At 45.0% G+C, this 15,459-nt stretch overlaps 1 protein-coding gene across 6 annotated transcripts in view; it reads left to right on the top strand.

The window, feature by feature from the left end:
• ABLIM2 (actin binding LIM protein family member 2) overlaps positions 1-15,459 on the top strand; it is a 337,722-nt gene that overhangs the window by 58,949 nt on the left and 263,314 nt on the right. For all 6 annotated transcript variants that reach the window (XM_033950058.1, XM_033950066.1, XM_033950046.1 and 3 more), the window contains exon 5: positions 5,386-5,512. In XM_033950058.1, coding sequence (XP_033805949.1) covers positions 5,386-5,512 — 127 coding nt within the window. The remainder of the gene's footprint in view (positions 1-5,385; positions 5,513-15,459) is intronic.

Raw genomic sequence — 15,459 nt, 5'->3', positions numbered from 1 at the left:
CCCGTACCTCTTTAAATCTTCGCCAGCACAAGCAACTTATGTTCACGTGAGAGTGGCTCCCCTCTAAAATCACTTTCAGGTTGCGGGGCCAGGAAGTGACATCAGAGGGAAAGCCAACGGTGGTGCGAGGAGCAAGCTGGAGAAGCTGCTTTTGCTGGCAATGATTTAACGAGGTACGAGGGTAAGGGAGGGTACAGGTTGTAGCGGGAGAGGGGGCTGAGAGGAGGGCGCCACCACCTAATGGTGAATCCTACCCTCTTTATGCCACTGTTGTGTACTACTAGTATCTCTAAGCTGAGAATCAGTTAAATGTACCCTTTTTCTTTCTTTTTAAAAATTTTATCTTTCAATCATATAGATCAAATAAATATCTTTACAAAGAAAAGAGAGTGAAACCAATAAAATCACATAACAAGAAGACAAAGAATATTAAACAAGAGTTCAAAAATTGAGCCCACATAAAAGTGGGGACAGAGTTTCGATAACCAGAGGAAGTTAGATTCAACAAGAAGTTGAAAAAGAAATAGTAAAATAACTTTGTCCATATTCAGCATCCTTCAAGAAAAAGCCATGTGAATGTATCAATACATAATAGTTTACAGTTTATTTTCACTTGATATACCATTATTTGACATGCCATCAAAGCGATTTACAACAGGGGCATAGTCAGAAGTCCATTTTCCTCTCACGGCAGCCAAACTATTACCATAACTGGCTTGGATGCCAAGCCCCGCCAGCTGAAGGCATCTCCTACCTACTCGAGTGCACTTCAGCTGCTAATGCCAGCTCTCCATGCACGCTCAGATCGACCTGAGCTGAGCATACACGAGAGTACCTAGCATTAGCGGTTTGAAGCTGGCCTGATGTATTAAGTGTTCCATGCAAGTGCGACTCAGGTAGAAATCATCTTCAGGTGTCAGGGCTTGGCATCCCTGGCAGCAGAGGGGTTCTGAGCCAAAGGTGAGGGGGCCCAAGCCCTGAGGCCCCCCCCCCCCAGCTCATGGCTACATCATTGGTTTACAATATATGCATTAAAGAAAAGGAAATTGATGACTAATAAAGAAAATGCATTTACTTTTATAGAAAAGATAGATAGAAATAAGAATTATCATATAAAGAAACAACATGTTTACAGGGATTTCTCAATTGAAATTTGGCCTTTAGAGATACAACCTGCTAATGATAAGCAAGAAATGTGTTATTTCTCTCATGTGTCAAGTTAAAAATATCAGGAAATGTAGAAATCTTCCCACCTAGGAAATTACAATAAACAAAGCGAAGCATCCTTGTCCTGGAGAAAAACAAACAAGACTAATAAAGTAGTTCTGGCAATCGCCTCATTCACAGAACTCTCAAGTATTTCTGTCAAATTGCAGCTATCAGAGAAAACATAATTTCCACCAGGAGAACTAGATTGTCTCTGAGCTGAGTGAGATAAGAGTTTGGATATTTAAAAATTTCTTCCACGAATCAATAATTAAAAAAATCCTTTAGTGTAACTGTAAGTATTTGTGGAAAATTCTAAGGGCCTGATATCTAAAGCAGTTTAAACGGGCCAGAGAGGTTCCTGCCTGATTAAGTCACACTCAGTAGGCCAGCCAGCGATATTCAGTGGCGCTTAACTGAGCAGTGCCATTGAATAGTGGCACTAACTGACCATCTTGAAGTTGTGCAGGAGAGGGCTGTTCTAAGGATGGAGTTGGGAAGGAGCCAGCAGCTATGCAATGCTGGCAATATTCAGTAGCGGGGCCCATATAGCTTAGCAATCATATAAGATGGCATAAAAACTAGTCCTAACTTTGGTCACTTAGCTATGAATATTAGCTGGCACCCTCATAACTACTGGATAGCAGACTGAAACTGATTTTTCCACCCCTTCAACATCGCTGCAATCCCCCCTGCTACCCACTGTCACAGCAAGGCCCCCCTGGCCTACCTGAAGAGGCCCAGTGGTCTATTTGCTGTCAAGGCAGGAACAAACCCCACATACTCCTCCTGTCCCTTGTAGCTTCTGATAGAAACTGGCCACCTAGTCTCATGGCACCACTGCTAGTAGAGTCAACCTCTAGGGATAGTACCACAAGACTACCACTAAAGGTTTACAGTGACCATTTTTCTATCAGGAGCCATGAGGGGCAGGAGCAAGTGGGGTTTACTCCTGCCTCAATGACCACAAGATCAACAGGCCTCTTCAGGTAGTATGTCTTATATTAGTTACGCCATTTGGTTTAAAGTTGTTTGATTGGAGAAATCTAAAAAAATCATTATAGCTTGCAGGTTCTATGCTTCCAGACAGATTTGCTAGGACATCAGGCCGCCCAGTGGTATAAATTAATATATGAATTCTTGAATAAAAAGCCAAAAACTAGTCTTAGAGACATATGGAGAGCATTGAAATAAAGCAGCGTATTTCTGCATCTCAATGGCCATGAATTTGGACTTGGAGGATGAGATGTACAGCATCAACATCTATGATACAAATATGGTTTTTTTTTTGTTACATAGAAGTTTCTGGACCCCTGTTTGTTACAAAAGTTAGACAGTTCTAAATCTAATAGATGCTGGCACTGTCATCTAGACATTGGGACACTGAATCATCTGTTGTTCTATTGTCCTTTAATACTTAACTTTTGGAAGCCAGTATGGGGACAGATTAATACCATACTGGAATCATCAATTTCATTGACATATGAGGTAGTCATATGTTGAACATTATTGCATATTAAGCCCCCCGTAGACCGCTATAAATGCTGGCTTTTCCTAATTATGACTGGGATAGCTATGCAGATGGTAATTCGTAATTGGAAAAATTATGATTGCTTCAATTTTCCTTTTTGGTGGGCGAATTTATGCTCCAGCTATAGATATGAAAAAATGAATGCTGACATGTTGGGGCATAGTAATTTATTTAAACTGGTTTGGGGCCCATTGACGTCTTTTATTACTTCATTATAGTTATGTTTTATTTTTGTTTATTTCCACACACATCCAGGAAAGGGTGAGAGGGTAGGGGAGGGGGGCTATTTTTATCTTAATCTTAGCCCTTTGAATATATACATCCAGGGAGGATGAGTTTACATTACTGTTTTAAATAGGGAAAGGTTATTGAAAGAATCTATGTATTTGTGTTTTTATTGATTAGTCATTGGGTGGGTGGGTGGGATAAAATGGTTGCTCATGTATGTCTGTAAGATGAATTTTCTTTTCTTGATTTATTATATGTTTATAAACTTGAGTATTGCACTATTAATATTTGGAAAATCAATAAAAAATAAATAAATAAAGTTGTTTTTAGAACTTTTTTAATAATATTTGTATTGTTACTGGCATTTTTACTTTTTCCCCTTTATATTTTATCTATAAACTCGCTTAGAAGTTTGATAAGCGACAGAATCAAATTTTAATAAAAACTTGAAAAAAACTTGATCAGTACTAATTGGTAAATATTACTCATTTTATGCTTCTTGCTGTTACCCACAATGGAATTTGTTGCCCTTTTAGGTTGAGTGTCTGTCATATTGGGGAATGAAGGCTGTCTGAAAATGGGATGTTGAAGAATAGAATAGGCTGCCACCTGAGATTAGGAAAATACCATTGTATTTGGTTTTTGGAAAATACCATTGTATTTTGGCTTTGGAATACAAACGACCTCCTTGAAAACAATATTTAGATTTTAGCAAAGCCCTTGACAGTGTTCCACACAGATGTCTTAATAAATAACCTGAGTGCCCTTAGGATGGGCCCCAAAGTGACGGGCTGGTCAGGAACTGGTTGAGTGGAAGACAACATAGGGTAGTGGTCAATGGAGATCACTCAGAGGAAAGGGATATTACCAGTGATGTACCTCAAGATTCTGTTCTTGGGCCTGTTCTTTTTAACATATTTTTAAGCTATATTGCTGAAGGGCTGTCAGGTAAGATTTGGCGTTTTGTGGATGATACTAAGATCTGCACTAGACACCCCGGATGATGAGAATAACATGAAGAAAGGCCTAGCGAAGCTTGAAGAATGGTCTGAAATTTGGCAGCTGTTGTAATACTTGTTGAGTTTAATTTCTATTTGTGATCCCTTGTTTTGCATTTTGTAAAGGTCTGTCTGTGTTTTGTTTGTAAAGAAGTCATTTAAAGTTTTTTTTATCTGTGGGAGTAATGGGAGGTGGGGATGATGGGGGGAGGGTGCAGAAAGGAGAAGGACTCAGGGGCCCCCTTCTTAATTTCTGCCCTGGGCCCCAGCATGTCTTAAAACTGGCCCTGGACCCAGAACAAGTACACATTCTCTTATCTGAAATTCTGAAAACCAAAAAGCTCCAAAAACCAACATATCACATCTAGTGTACTCCCTCTATCCAATTCTCTGTTCACCCAGTCAAAGAAATTGATCAGATTTGTCTAACAAGACCTACTTCTGGTTTGTCCATGTTACCTCTGGTCCTGTAATCCACTGGATTCCAGAAACTTCACCATTCTCTGTTTTAAAAGCATTTCTGTTAATTTGCTTACCACAGAAGTCAGACTTACCGGCCTGTAATTCCCTACTACTTCCTTACTTCCACTTTTGTGTAGAGCAGTGGTCTCAAACTCGCGGCCTGGGGGGCCTTCGGTATGTTTATCATCACAAAAGTAAAATAAAACAGTTTCTTGATCATATGTCTCTTTAGCTATAAATTACAATATTATTATTAAGACTTAGCCAAAAGGAAAGATTTATAAACTATAAAGAGTTTTACCTCATGCAAAAATTGTCATTTCTTTAATAAGACATTAACTATTTATTCTGAGGCCCTCCAAGTACCTACAAATCCAAAATGTGGTCCTGCAAAGGGTTTAATTTTGAGACCACTGGTGTAGAGGGACCACATCCGTCCTTTTCCAGTCCTCGGTACAACTGTCCGAAAGTGCTGTGTTCAATTTGGGCTTAGTGTGAGATAAACTCCCATGTTAAGTTATGCTAAGCCCAGGTTCTAGTGCATTTTAGCACATAATCTAGATTCCATAATTTAGGAGCCCAGCTTTTTTGGAATATCGACCTCTACTGTAGATGTGTGTGTGTAAGGAAATGCGCATCAGAATTATTTTGGAAAACCTAATACTTTCAACTAATTGGATTTTAAAATGTGGACATAGATTTTAGTCTTATGCATTTATTTTGACTGTGGAGAATAAAGAAAGAGAACCCCTTTTGATATGCATGTCTTATTACATCCTACTTTGCCAGTGGTTAATAAATTCCATTACATTAATTCTTAAAATTATCTGTTTAAAACTTTACCATTAAAGTTGAAGGCAGTCTACATTCTCAGCATTTTTAAAACCAAAGTGTAATGTGGTTATTGACAGCTTTGTATGAAAAATTCTATGAATTTTTTTTTTGTTGTTTTATTTGCAGATTGTGGAGGTTGTGGTTTAGAAATAAAAAATGGACAGTCTCTGGTAGCTTTGGACAAACACTGGCACTTTGGCTGCTTTAAATGCAAGACCTGTGGCACGCTTCTGAATGCAGAGTACATCAGCAAGTAGGTTGGGAATAAAGAATACAAATTATCTTTTTGGAAAGAATCTATTGGATTAATTCTTCTCTTACCATGCTGAAGTTATACCAGGACATTTTGGGCCAGATTCAACAAATGGCACCTAAACACGCCTACATTATAGGTGCCACTTTGCATGGTCGCCAATCAACCGCTAGACGTCACTTATAGAATTATACCTAGCAGCACCTAATCGGACTTAGATGTAGCTAGGTATCATAGAGGTAGGCGCCGGTACATTAGGCCAGGTTTTACTGGGCCTAATTTACTGGCGCCTAACTCGAACGCCTAGCAATGACTAAGTCAACCATGCTTATTTCTCCGCCCCTAACCACACCTCCTTTTTCAGGTAGGTATCATTAGATGTCAGAAGTTACCTCAACTTAGGTGTCGTTAGGCACCACTCTGAGTTCCGCGCAGATCTCTTAAATTAAAAAAACAACAACAAAAAAACAACCAATTATCAGTTAACTTCAGTGGCAATTAGGGTACCCAGTGATGCTTAACTAGGATGCTGTTTATAGAATCTGGCCCTTTGCGCCAACTAATTTGTTATCTGATTATTTTTCTCAAGTGAAAAACCTATGATGTAATCATGAGCATATCTCTCAGCTTGCATGCTCAATGACCTTCTGTTGTGCAGGGGTCAAATTGTGGAATTCTCTTGTGAATCAAATATGGAAATGTGGTGAAAAGGGCACATTTAGGAAATCACTAAAAACACAATTGTTTGTAAATGCCTTTTTCTAGATTTTGATTCTTGACTGTTGATTTTTGAGCTACATAGGCCTCCTTTGACATTGATTCCTCTATTGTTGATTCTCTGAGGATTTGTCTATTTATGTTTATGAGTTTTCTTATTTTTTGTTTTATAAATTTATGTATGTATTATTATGTAAACCATTTAGGTTTTAGACAGTATAGAAATAAATAAATAAAATTTAGTTGTCATGTTATAAATAGTGGGTCAGTTACTAAGGAGGAATTCAAGTGCCATTATAGCCTTAACATGTTAAGGGAATTAGTGCATGCTAACTTCCAAATTTGTATATTATGCCATAAGCTGGGCGCAAATCGGTGTGCACAGCCAATTTGCATGCATAACTTAGGCCTCCTTTTACTAAGCTGCGATAGCGTTTTTAGCGCGCGCAGAATTTTAGCGCATGCTAAACCCATGCTGCGTGGCTAGAACTAACGCCATCTCAATGCTGGTGTTAGCATCTAGCATGTGCGGCAATTCTGCGCGCGCTAAAACCGCTATCGCAGCTTAGTAAAAGGAGCCCTTAATTGTGTAACAAGACCAATCGGCACCTAATTGATACCAATTGGCACTAATTAGAAGTTATGCGCACAACTTGGTAGGCACATTCTATAAAGGGCCACGCTTCAGTTTTAGTGCATGAATCTAAAAAGAGGGCATGGCTAGGGGAGGAGCATGGGTGCATTGTGGACATTCCTAAAAGTTAAGTGTGCTGGTATAGAATATGCCCAATACAGGCACAACTTAGATGCAGGTTAGAGAGCTGCACGGGAACGGGGATGACGGGAATCCCGCAGGTTCCCCCTTTGGTTCACGGGGATCCCATGGGGACGCCCCCTAGGGTCGCGGGGATCCCGTGGAGACGCCTCCGAGGGTCGCGGGGTTCCTGTGGGGTTGGATCGCAGTGCACTCGAGCCGTGAGGGTAGTCTCCTTCTCCTTACCTGCCCTGTCGCAGCACATAGCCGAACGGAAATCTTCCCGATGTCAGCGCTGACGTCAGAGGGAGGGCTTAAGCAAAGCCCTCCCTTCCTCCGACGTCAGCGCTGACATCAGGAAGACTTCCGGTCGGCTGTGTGCGGCAGGGCAGGTAGGGAGAAGGCAATGGCGTACGAAAGAGGGGGGAGGGGGCGGTCCGCCCCGGAGAATGTGCACAGCCGGTCAGGTCCCCCGATCGACCGACAACAGGCCCGGCCGACAAATCTCCCTGCCCTGTAGCCGCGAATCTAAATTACCTCTTACTGCAGCTTCACTACTCCAGCTGCTGTAAGAAGGTAATTTAGATTCGCGGCTACAGGACAGGGAGATTTGTCCGACCGGGCCTGTTCTGTTGTCGGTCGGGTGCAAAAGCGCCACAAAGGTGGAGGCAGGGAGGGAGGAAAGGTGGAGTGGAGAAGAAAATACGCTTAAGGGGGGAGAAGGCCGCTGAAAGCACTGGGGAAGACAAAGGGGTGGAAAAGAACGCTGAAAGTACATGGGGTAAACGGGAGGAGGGGGGGGGGAAGGACCCTGAAAGCACTGGGGAAGACAAAGGGGTGGAGAATGCCACTGAAAGGACATGGGGAAAACAGGGGTGGAGAAGGCCGCTGAAAGGACATGGGGAAGACAGAGGGGGGAGAAGGGCCGCTGAAAGGACATGGGGAAGACAGAGGGGGGGGGAAGGATGCTGAAAGGACACGGGGAAGGCAGAGGGGGGAGAAGGATGCTGCCTGACAGGACATGGGGAAGATGGTAGGGGAGAAGGACACTGAAAGGAAATGGGGAAGAGGGAATGGGAAGAAGACACTGGCAGGGAAGAAAACAGAGGTGCCAGACTATGGGGGGAGCGGAGGGAAAAAGATGGGTGCCAGACCAATTTGGGAGGGGGGAGAAAGGGAGAGGCACAGTAACAGAGCAAATGGAAGACACAGAGAGAAGAGAGGCAGTGGATGGAAGGAATTGAATGAGAACATGAAGAAAGCAGAAACCAGGCAATAAAGGTAGGAAAAAAATTCTTTTTTTTTTTTTTGCTTAAGGATAAAGTAGTATATTAGTTGTGTTGATAAAAATTTATAAACATTAGAGGCTCTGGTAGAAACCCGTTTACAAAGTATGTATTCTTCCCAATTAATATTTCCAAATTAATAAAGTATTTTTGCTTATTTTTAAATGGGTTTCTACCAGAGCCTTTAATTCAGTAGCATAATTAAATGAAATAACTATTATCCCAGGACAAGCAGGCAGCATATTCTTGACTGATGGGTGACGGCACCGACGGAGCCCCGGTACGGACAATTTTAGAGTGATTGCACTCTTAAGAACTTGGAAAGTTCTAGCAGGCCGCACCGCGCACGCGCGAGTGCCCTCCCGCCCGACGGAGGCACGCGGTCCCCAGTTTCTTAGTTTCCGCGGAGCTAAGAAGACGCACTTTTCAACAGCTGTTGAAAACTTTTTTCTCTTTCGCCTTCCCGCTCGCGTAAACTCGTTGGGAAATATTGTTTCCCTCATTTTATTTTCTTTTCTTTGTTAAAAAAAAAACAAAAAAAAAACTTAATTTGTTTTTTCTTTCTTTTTTACGGTTTCGCCCCAGCTGGGCCTGTTGCCACCATCGAGGCCTCGGCCTTCGATTTGGCTGAAGCCGTTTTTACCTTCATGCCCCCTCAACCCAGGTTTAAGAAGTGCCAGCGGTGCGCTCGACCAATTTCACTCACAGACCCGCACAACTGGTGTCTACAGTGTCTTGGTCCTGACCATCGAGCGTCCACCTGCACCCGCTGTGCCACTCTTAAAAAAAGAACTTTAAAAAATCGCCAAATCCAACCGATTATTATTTGGTACCGAGATGTCGGATTCAGCGGCACCGGTTCCGGCTTCGGCCCCGACGCAGTCGGCACCTACTTCATCGACACCGTGCGATACCGCGCTGGCGTTGCATCCCTCAGGTAAGCCGGCTAAGAAGCCTTCCCCGCTGGAGCGTCCTCCGGTCTCAGTGGCAGCGAGCCCAATCCTGCCGACCTCGAGGCGCCCACGGAAGCGCTCCGCTCCGATTGAGGTTAGCCCCTCGACATCGGGTTCCTCTTCGGAGTGTAGAGCGGCACCCAAGGTACCGCAGAAGAACAAAGCGGTACCGGTGCCTTCACTGGACGAGCGCATTGCCGCCGTCCTGCAGGTCCAGCTCAAAGAACAACTCCAACAGCTGCTCCCTGCTCTTTTGACACCGAGCCTTCCAGTCCCGGTCCAGTCTGAGCCGCCGGTACCGGCAGTGGAGCAGCCTCCTTTATTGGCATCCACCTTGTCGGTACCGATGCATACCACTTCCTCGGTATCAATGCCGGTCTTAGCGCCGGAACCGAGATCCTTACACCAGGCTGTTCAAACCTCGGCGCCGACTCAGCCTTTAACATCTCCCGGTACCGTTTCACAGAGGTCTGGTAAGTCGATGCATAAAACTCGACACCTAGAACCCTCCACACCGGACTCCCGGGACCGCAGTTTTCAGGTGAGGGACCCTGATCTGTGGGGTGATTCGGAGGACCCTCTCCTCTCGGAGGGAGAGTGTTCATCAGGGGAAGAGGATCCTTCTGGGTTAGATCCCTCCTCTAAACCTGATTCAACTTCTTTTACCTCTTTTCTCAAAGAGATGTGTGACTCTCTCTCTATTCCCTTGGAGGCTGAATCCAAAAAGTCCAAGGCATTTCTAGATGCTCTGGACTTTGACCAGCCTCCAAGGGAATTTCTCAAACTGCCTCTCCATGACATATTAAGAGAGACATTTTACAAAAATCTTGAGACACCTTTGACCATCCCAGGAGCTCCCCGCAAACTGGACTCTTTATATAAGGTCATACCTATTCCAGGCTTTGACAAGCCGCAACTCCCCCATGAGTCTTTACTGGTGGAATCTACTTTAAAGAAATCCACGGGGGCTAGTGTATACGCTTCTGTCCCTCCTGGCAGAGAAGGTAAGGCCATGGATAAGTTTGGCAAGAGGTTGTATCAAAATGCGATGCTAGCAAATAGATCAGGGAACTATGCTTTCCATTTTCTTTTTACCTTAAGCATCTCATTCAGACTTTGTCATCTTTTGAGAAATACCTCCCTGACCGTAAAATATCCGCCTTTCACCAAACTTCTTCATCGCTCTTACAACTGCGCAAGTTCATGGTCAGATCAATCTATGACACCTTTGAGCTGACCTCTAGGGCCACGGCTATGTCGGTGGCTATGAGACGACTGGCCTGGCTCAGAGTTTCAGAACTCGATGTCAATCATCAAGATCGACTGGCCAATGCACCTTGTTTGGGGATGAGCTGTTTGGAGAATCCATGGACTCCACTACTCAGAAACTCTCAGCTCATGAGACTCGATGGGATACTCTCCTTAAGACAAAGAAGAAGACCCCACCTACCAGGCCTTTTCGCCAGCAATCGGCCTATCAACGTAGATTTGTGGCTCGTCCTTTACCTCAGGCCCAGCAACAACCCAGGCGTCAGAGGCAACAACAGAGGCAAGCTGCTAGACCAGCACAGCAGCAACAGCAGGTGAAACCTCCCCCTTCACAGAAATCAACTCAACCCTTTTGACTTGGTTCTCCAGGACATAGCCAGTCTCCCTCCTTCTGCCCATCTTCCGCAGCCCATAGGAGGACGCCTTACTCATTTCATAAGCCGTTGAGAAATCATCACCTCGGATCAGTGGGTCCTCAACATCATCCGCCACGGCTACTCTCTCAATTTCCAGACTCTTCCTGCCCAAAGTCTGCCAAGAGAGTCTGCTTTGAACACTCCTCAGTCTTCCCTCCTTCTTCAAGACGTTCAATCCCTCCTTCTTCTGAACGCCATAGAGGAAGTTCCTCTAGATCAAAAGGGGCAGGGATTCTACTCCCGTTACTTTCTAGTCCCCAAAAAAACAGGAGATCTCAGACCCATTTTAGATCTTCGCGATCTCAACAAATGCTTGGTAAAAGAGAAATTCAAGATGCTTTCTCTGGCTACTCTTTATCCTCTTCTCAATCAAGGCGACTGACTATGTACCCTTGATCTCAAAGAAGCATACACTCACATACCGGTCAATCTGGCCTCCAGACAGTACCTCCGCTTCATGATCAACCATTGTCATTACCAATACAAGGTGCTACCCTTCGGTCTTGCCTCCTCTCCAAGAGTGTTCACCAAATGTCTGATTGTGGTGGCTGCCTTTCTACGTTCCCACCACCTTCAGGTGTTTCCTTACCTGGACGATTGGTTGATAAAGGCCACTTCTCAGACAGTACTCCAGGCCACCAACCAGACCATTCTGTTTCTACAACTTCTGGGGTTCGAGATCAATCTTCCCAAATCTCATCTCATCCCCACTCAGAGACTTCAATTCATTGAAGCGGTGCTGGACACAGTCCTCATGAGAGCATTTCTGCCGTCCAACCGTCTTCACACTCTCCAATCTCTGTGTCAGCAGGTGTTTCATCAACGCTCCATCTCTGCCAAGCAAATGATGATACTCTTGGGTCACATGGCCTCCACAGTTCATGTCACACCCTTCGCACGTCTCCACCTGCGCACTATCCTCAATGGACTCTAGCGACCCAGTGGTCCCAAGCGACAGATCCTTGCTCACGACACATATCTGTGACATCATCTCTTCGTCAGTCTCTACAATGGTGGTTGATATCCTCAAATCTCTCCAGAGGTCTTTTGATCCATCTACCTCCTCATCAACTTGTCATCACCACCGACGCCTCCCCTTATGCCTGGGGAGCTCATTTGAACGAATTCCAAACTCAAGGCCTTTGGACAGCCCAGGAAATGAAACATCACATCAACTTCCTGGAATTCAGAGCGATGTTTTATGCCCTCAAGGCATTCCAACATCTTCACTTTCCTCAGGTCCTCCTGCTGTGCACAGACAATCAAGTTGCGATGTACTACATCAACAAGCAGGGTGGGACAGGCTCTCGCCTCTTGTGCCAGGAAGCCCAGAGGATTTGGGCTTGGGCCACAGATCACCATCTATTCCTGAAAGCTATCTACATTCAGGGAGAACAGAATTCCTTAGCGGACAAGCTCAGCAGAATTCTCCAGCCTCACGAGTGGACACTCGATCCTTTCACTCTACAGTCCATCTTCGCTCAGTGGGGCACTCCTCAGATAGACCTCTTTGCAGCTCCTCACAATCATCAGCTGCCCCACTTCTGCTCCAGGCTCTACTCTCCTCACCGTCTGGCAGCGGATGCATTTCTCCTGGATTGGTCCAATCTCTTCCTGTATGCTTTCCCTCCTCTGCCTCTCATGCTCCGGACCTTGTTCAAGCTCAAGAGGGAACAGGCCACCATAATTCTGATTGCGCCACGGTGGCCCAGGCAGCATTGGTTCTCCCTTCTACTTCAACTCAGTTCCAGGGAACCTATTCTACTTCCACAATTTCCTTCTCTGCTTACACAGCATCAGGAGACCCTTCTGCATCCCAACCTCCAGTCTCTGCACCTGACAGCCTGGTATCTCTCGGGCTGACTTCGAATGATACTCTTTTGTCTCAGTCCGTTCGTTCTATTTTGGATGCCTCCAGGAAACCTGCCACTCTGCAATGTTACCATCAGAAGTGAACACGGTTTTCTTCCTGGTGTCTTCTTCATCATCATAATCCTACGTCCATTGCTGTGGAGACCTTGTTGGATTACCTTCTTTCTTTGTCTGACTCTGGTCTTAAGTCTACTTCCATCAGAGTCCACCTCAGTGCTATTTCTGCTTTTCATGAGCCAGTCCATGGGAAACTCCTTTCAGCTCATCCCTTGGTCTCCAGATTCATGCGAGGTCTTTTCAATGTGAAACCACCTCTTAAAGCACCTCCTGTGATCTGGCATCTTAATGTGGTTCTCTCAGCCTTAATGAAGCCTCCGTTTGAACCTTTGGCCACGGCTTCTTTCAAATTTCTCACTTGGAAGGTTCTCTTCCTGATTGCTCTCACCTCTGCCAGGAGGGTCAGTGAGCTCCATGCACTAGTAGCAGACCCACCTTTTACCGTCTTTCATCATGACAAGATGGTTCTGCGTACACATCCAAAGTTTCACCCTAAGGTTGTCTCTGAATTCCATCTCAACCAATCCATTGTTCTGCCTGTCTTCTTTCCGAAACCTCACTCTCATTCTGGAGAACAGGCTTTGCATACTTTGGACTGTAAGCGGGCTTTAGCTTACTATTTAGACCGTACTAAGCCCCACAGATCATTCCCTCAACTCTTTTTGTCCTTTGATCCGAATAAATTGGGACATCCTGTTTCTAAACGTACGCTGTCCAATTGGCTCGCAGCGTGCATTTCTTTCTGTTATGCTCAGACCGGACTGACACTGGAAGGTTCTGTCACAGCCCATAGAGTTCGAGCCATGGCAGCATCTGTGGCTTTCCTCCGTTCCACACCTATTGAGGAAATCTGCAAGGCTGCTACTTGGTCCTCAGTTCATACTTTTACATCTCACTATTGTCTGGACGCATTCTCCAGACGGGATGGTCACTTCGGCCAATCTGTTTTGCAAAATTTGTTTTCCTAATGGCCAACCTTCCCACCATCCCTCTTTTTGTTAGCTTGGAGGTCACCCATCAGTCAAGAATATGCTGCCTGCTTGTCCTGGGATAAAGCACAGTTACTTACCGTAACAGGTGTTATCCAGGGACAGCAGGCAGATATTCTTGCGTCCCACCCACCTCCCCGGGTTGGCTTCTTAGCTGGCTTATCCTAACTGGGGACCGCGCGCCTCCGTCGGGCGGGAGGGCACTCGCGCGTGCGCGATGCGGCCTGCTAGAACTTTCCAAGTTCTTAGAGTGCAATCACTCTAAAATTGTCTGTACCGGGGCTCCGTCGGTGCCGTCACCCATCAGTCAAGAATATCTGCCTGCTGTCCCTGGATAACACCTGTTACGGTAAGTAACTGTGCTTTTCTGTAGTTTATAGGGACGGGTGGGGACGTAGGGGATTCCTCGCGGGGACGTAGGGGATTCCTCGCGGGGACGGGCGGGGACGGAAGGGATTCCTCGCGGGGACAGGTGGGGACGGAGGGATTCCTCGCGGGGACGGGTGGGGACGGGTGGGAGTCCTCACGGGGACGGGTGGGGACGGGTGGGACTTTGGCGGGGATGGGTGGGATTTCTGTCCCCGCGCAACTCTCTAGTGCAGGTATTTAGGCCTGGTTCTCCTTGTCCTAAATAGGCATGCATAAATGTCATTGATGCATATGGCTGCTGAGCGCAATTCTGTGTATGGCATGTACCTTTTATAGAATTGCGCTAAGCACTATTTTAGTTGACACCGATTATTTTGGTGCTCTTTATAGAATCAGACTCTAGGGGACAGATTCTGTAATTGGGTGCCTATAAAGATAGGCACCTCTTTCATGTCAATCACACTTAGACTAAAACATAGGTGCCTGAGTACTTTAGAGATTTGTACCTAATGGCGCTTAAGTCCTTCTCTGCCCCTAAAGACACCTACTTTGGAGTTAGGCGCCATAAGATAGGCATCTGTTTATGTAGAATCATGCCTAAGAAGATAGGACCTATCGCCCAATTAATTTTTTTTTTCAGTTATGAGCTTATTAAGGCTCATAATTGAAGCCAATATATTATTAAGTTAGATGCCTAACTTGTGGCGTCTATCTTTAGGGACCTTTTATAGAAATTCCTTCTAAATACTGAAACCCCATTCTATAACCTATGGGCTTTTTGCATTTAGTGCTTGATAATTCCCTTAACACACATTAAGGTGCGTTAAGACTATAGCGCTGCTTGATGAATTCCCCCTAAACCTTTGCTAAAAAGAAGCATACTCATGCATGCTATTATGCAGATAAGATAATAAGACTAAAGCCAGGATTCTCAAAAACTCACATTAAAAAGTGACAGTCTGCTAATGCAGCCATTTTGATAAAGAATCAAGCAGAGACATTCTTTAAAAATCACGCATGCAAATGAGGTCAGCGGACAGCAGCGAAGATTCACTAAATTTGCATACGCCCATTGCTGGTGATAGCGATGGGCACATGCGCAGAAAAGACGCTGTCAGCACTGTAAAAAACATAAACACAACAGCGGGAGAGATGCCCACACTCTGTTCAAGGACTGTGGCTCCAGCCACCAGTCCAGGCTGCTTCATGTCTTGCCTGACTATGGCAATAGGAGGCCTAGAGAGTGCACTTGCCTAGAGAGACCA

This window comes from Geotrypetes seraphini, chromosome 1, assembly GCF_902459505.1.
Source record: "Geotrypetes seraphini chromosome 1, aGeoSer1.1, whole genome shotgun sequence".
NCBI lineage: Eukaryota > Metazoa > Chordata > Amphibia > Gymnophiona > Dermophiidae > Geotrypetes > Geotrypetes seraphini.
Note: the sequence above shows the minus strand (reverse complement) of the source record. Positions and strands in the feature narration are given on the sequence as shown.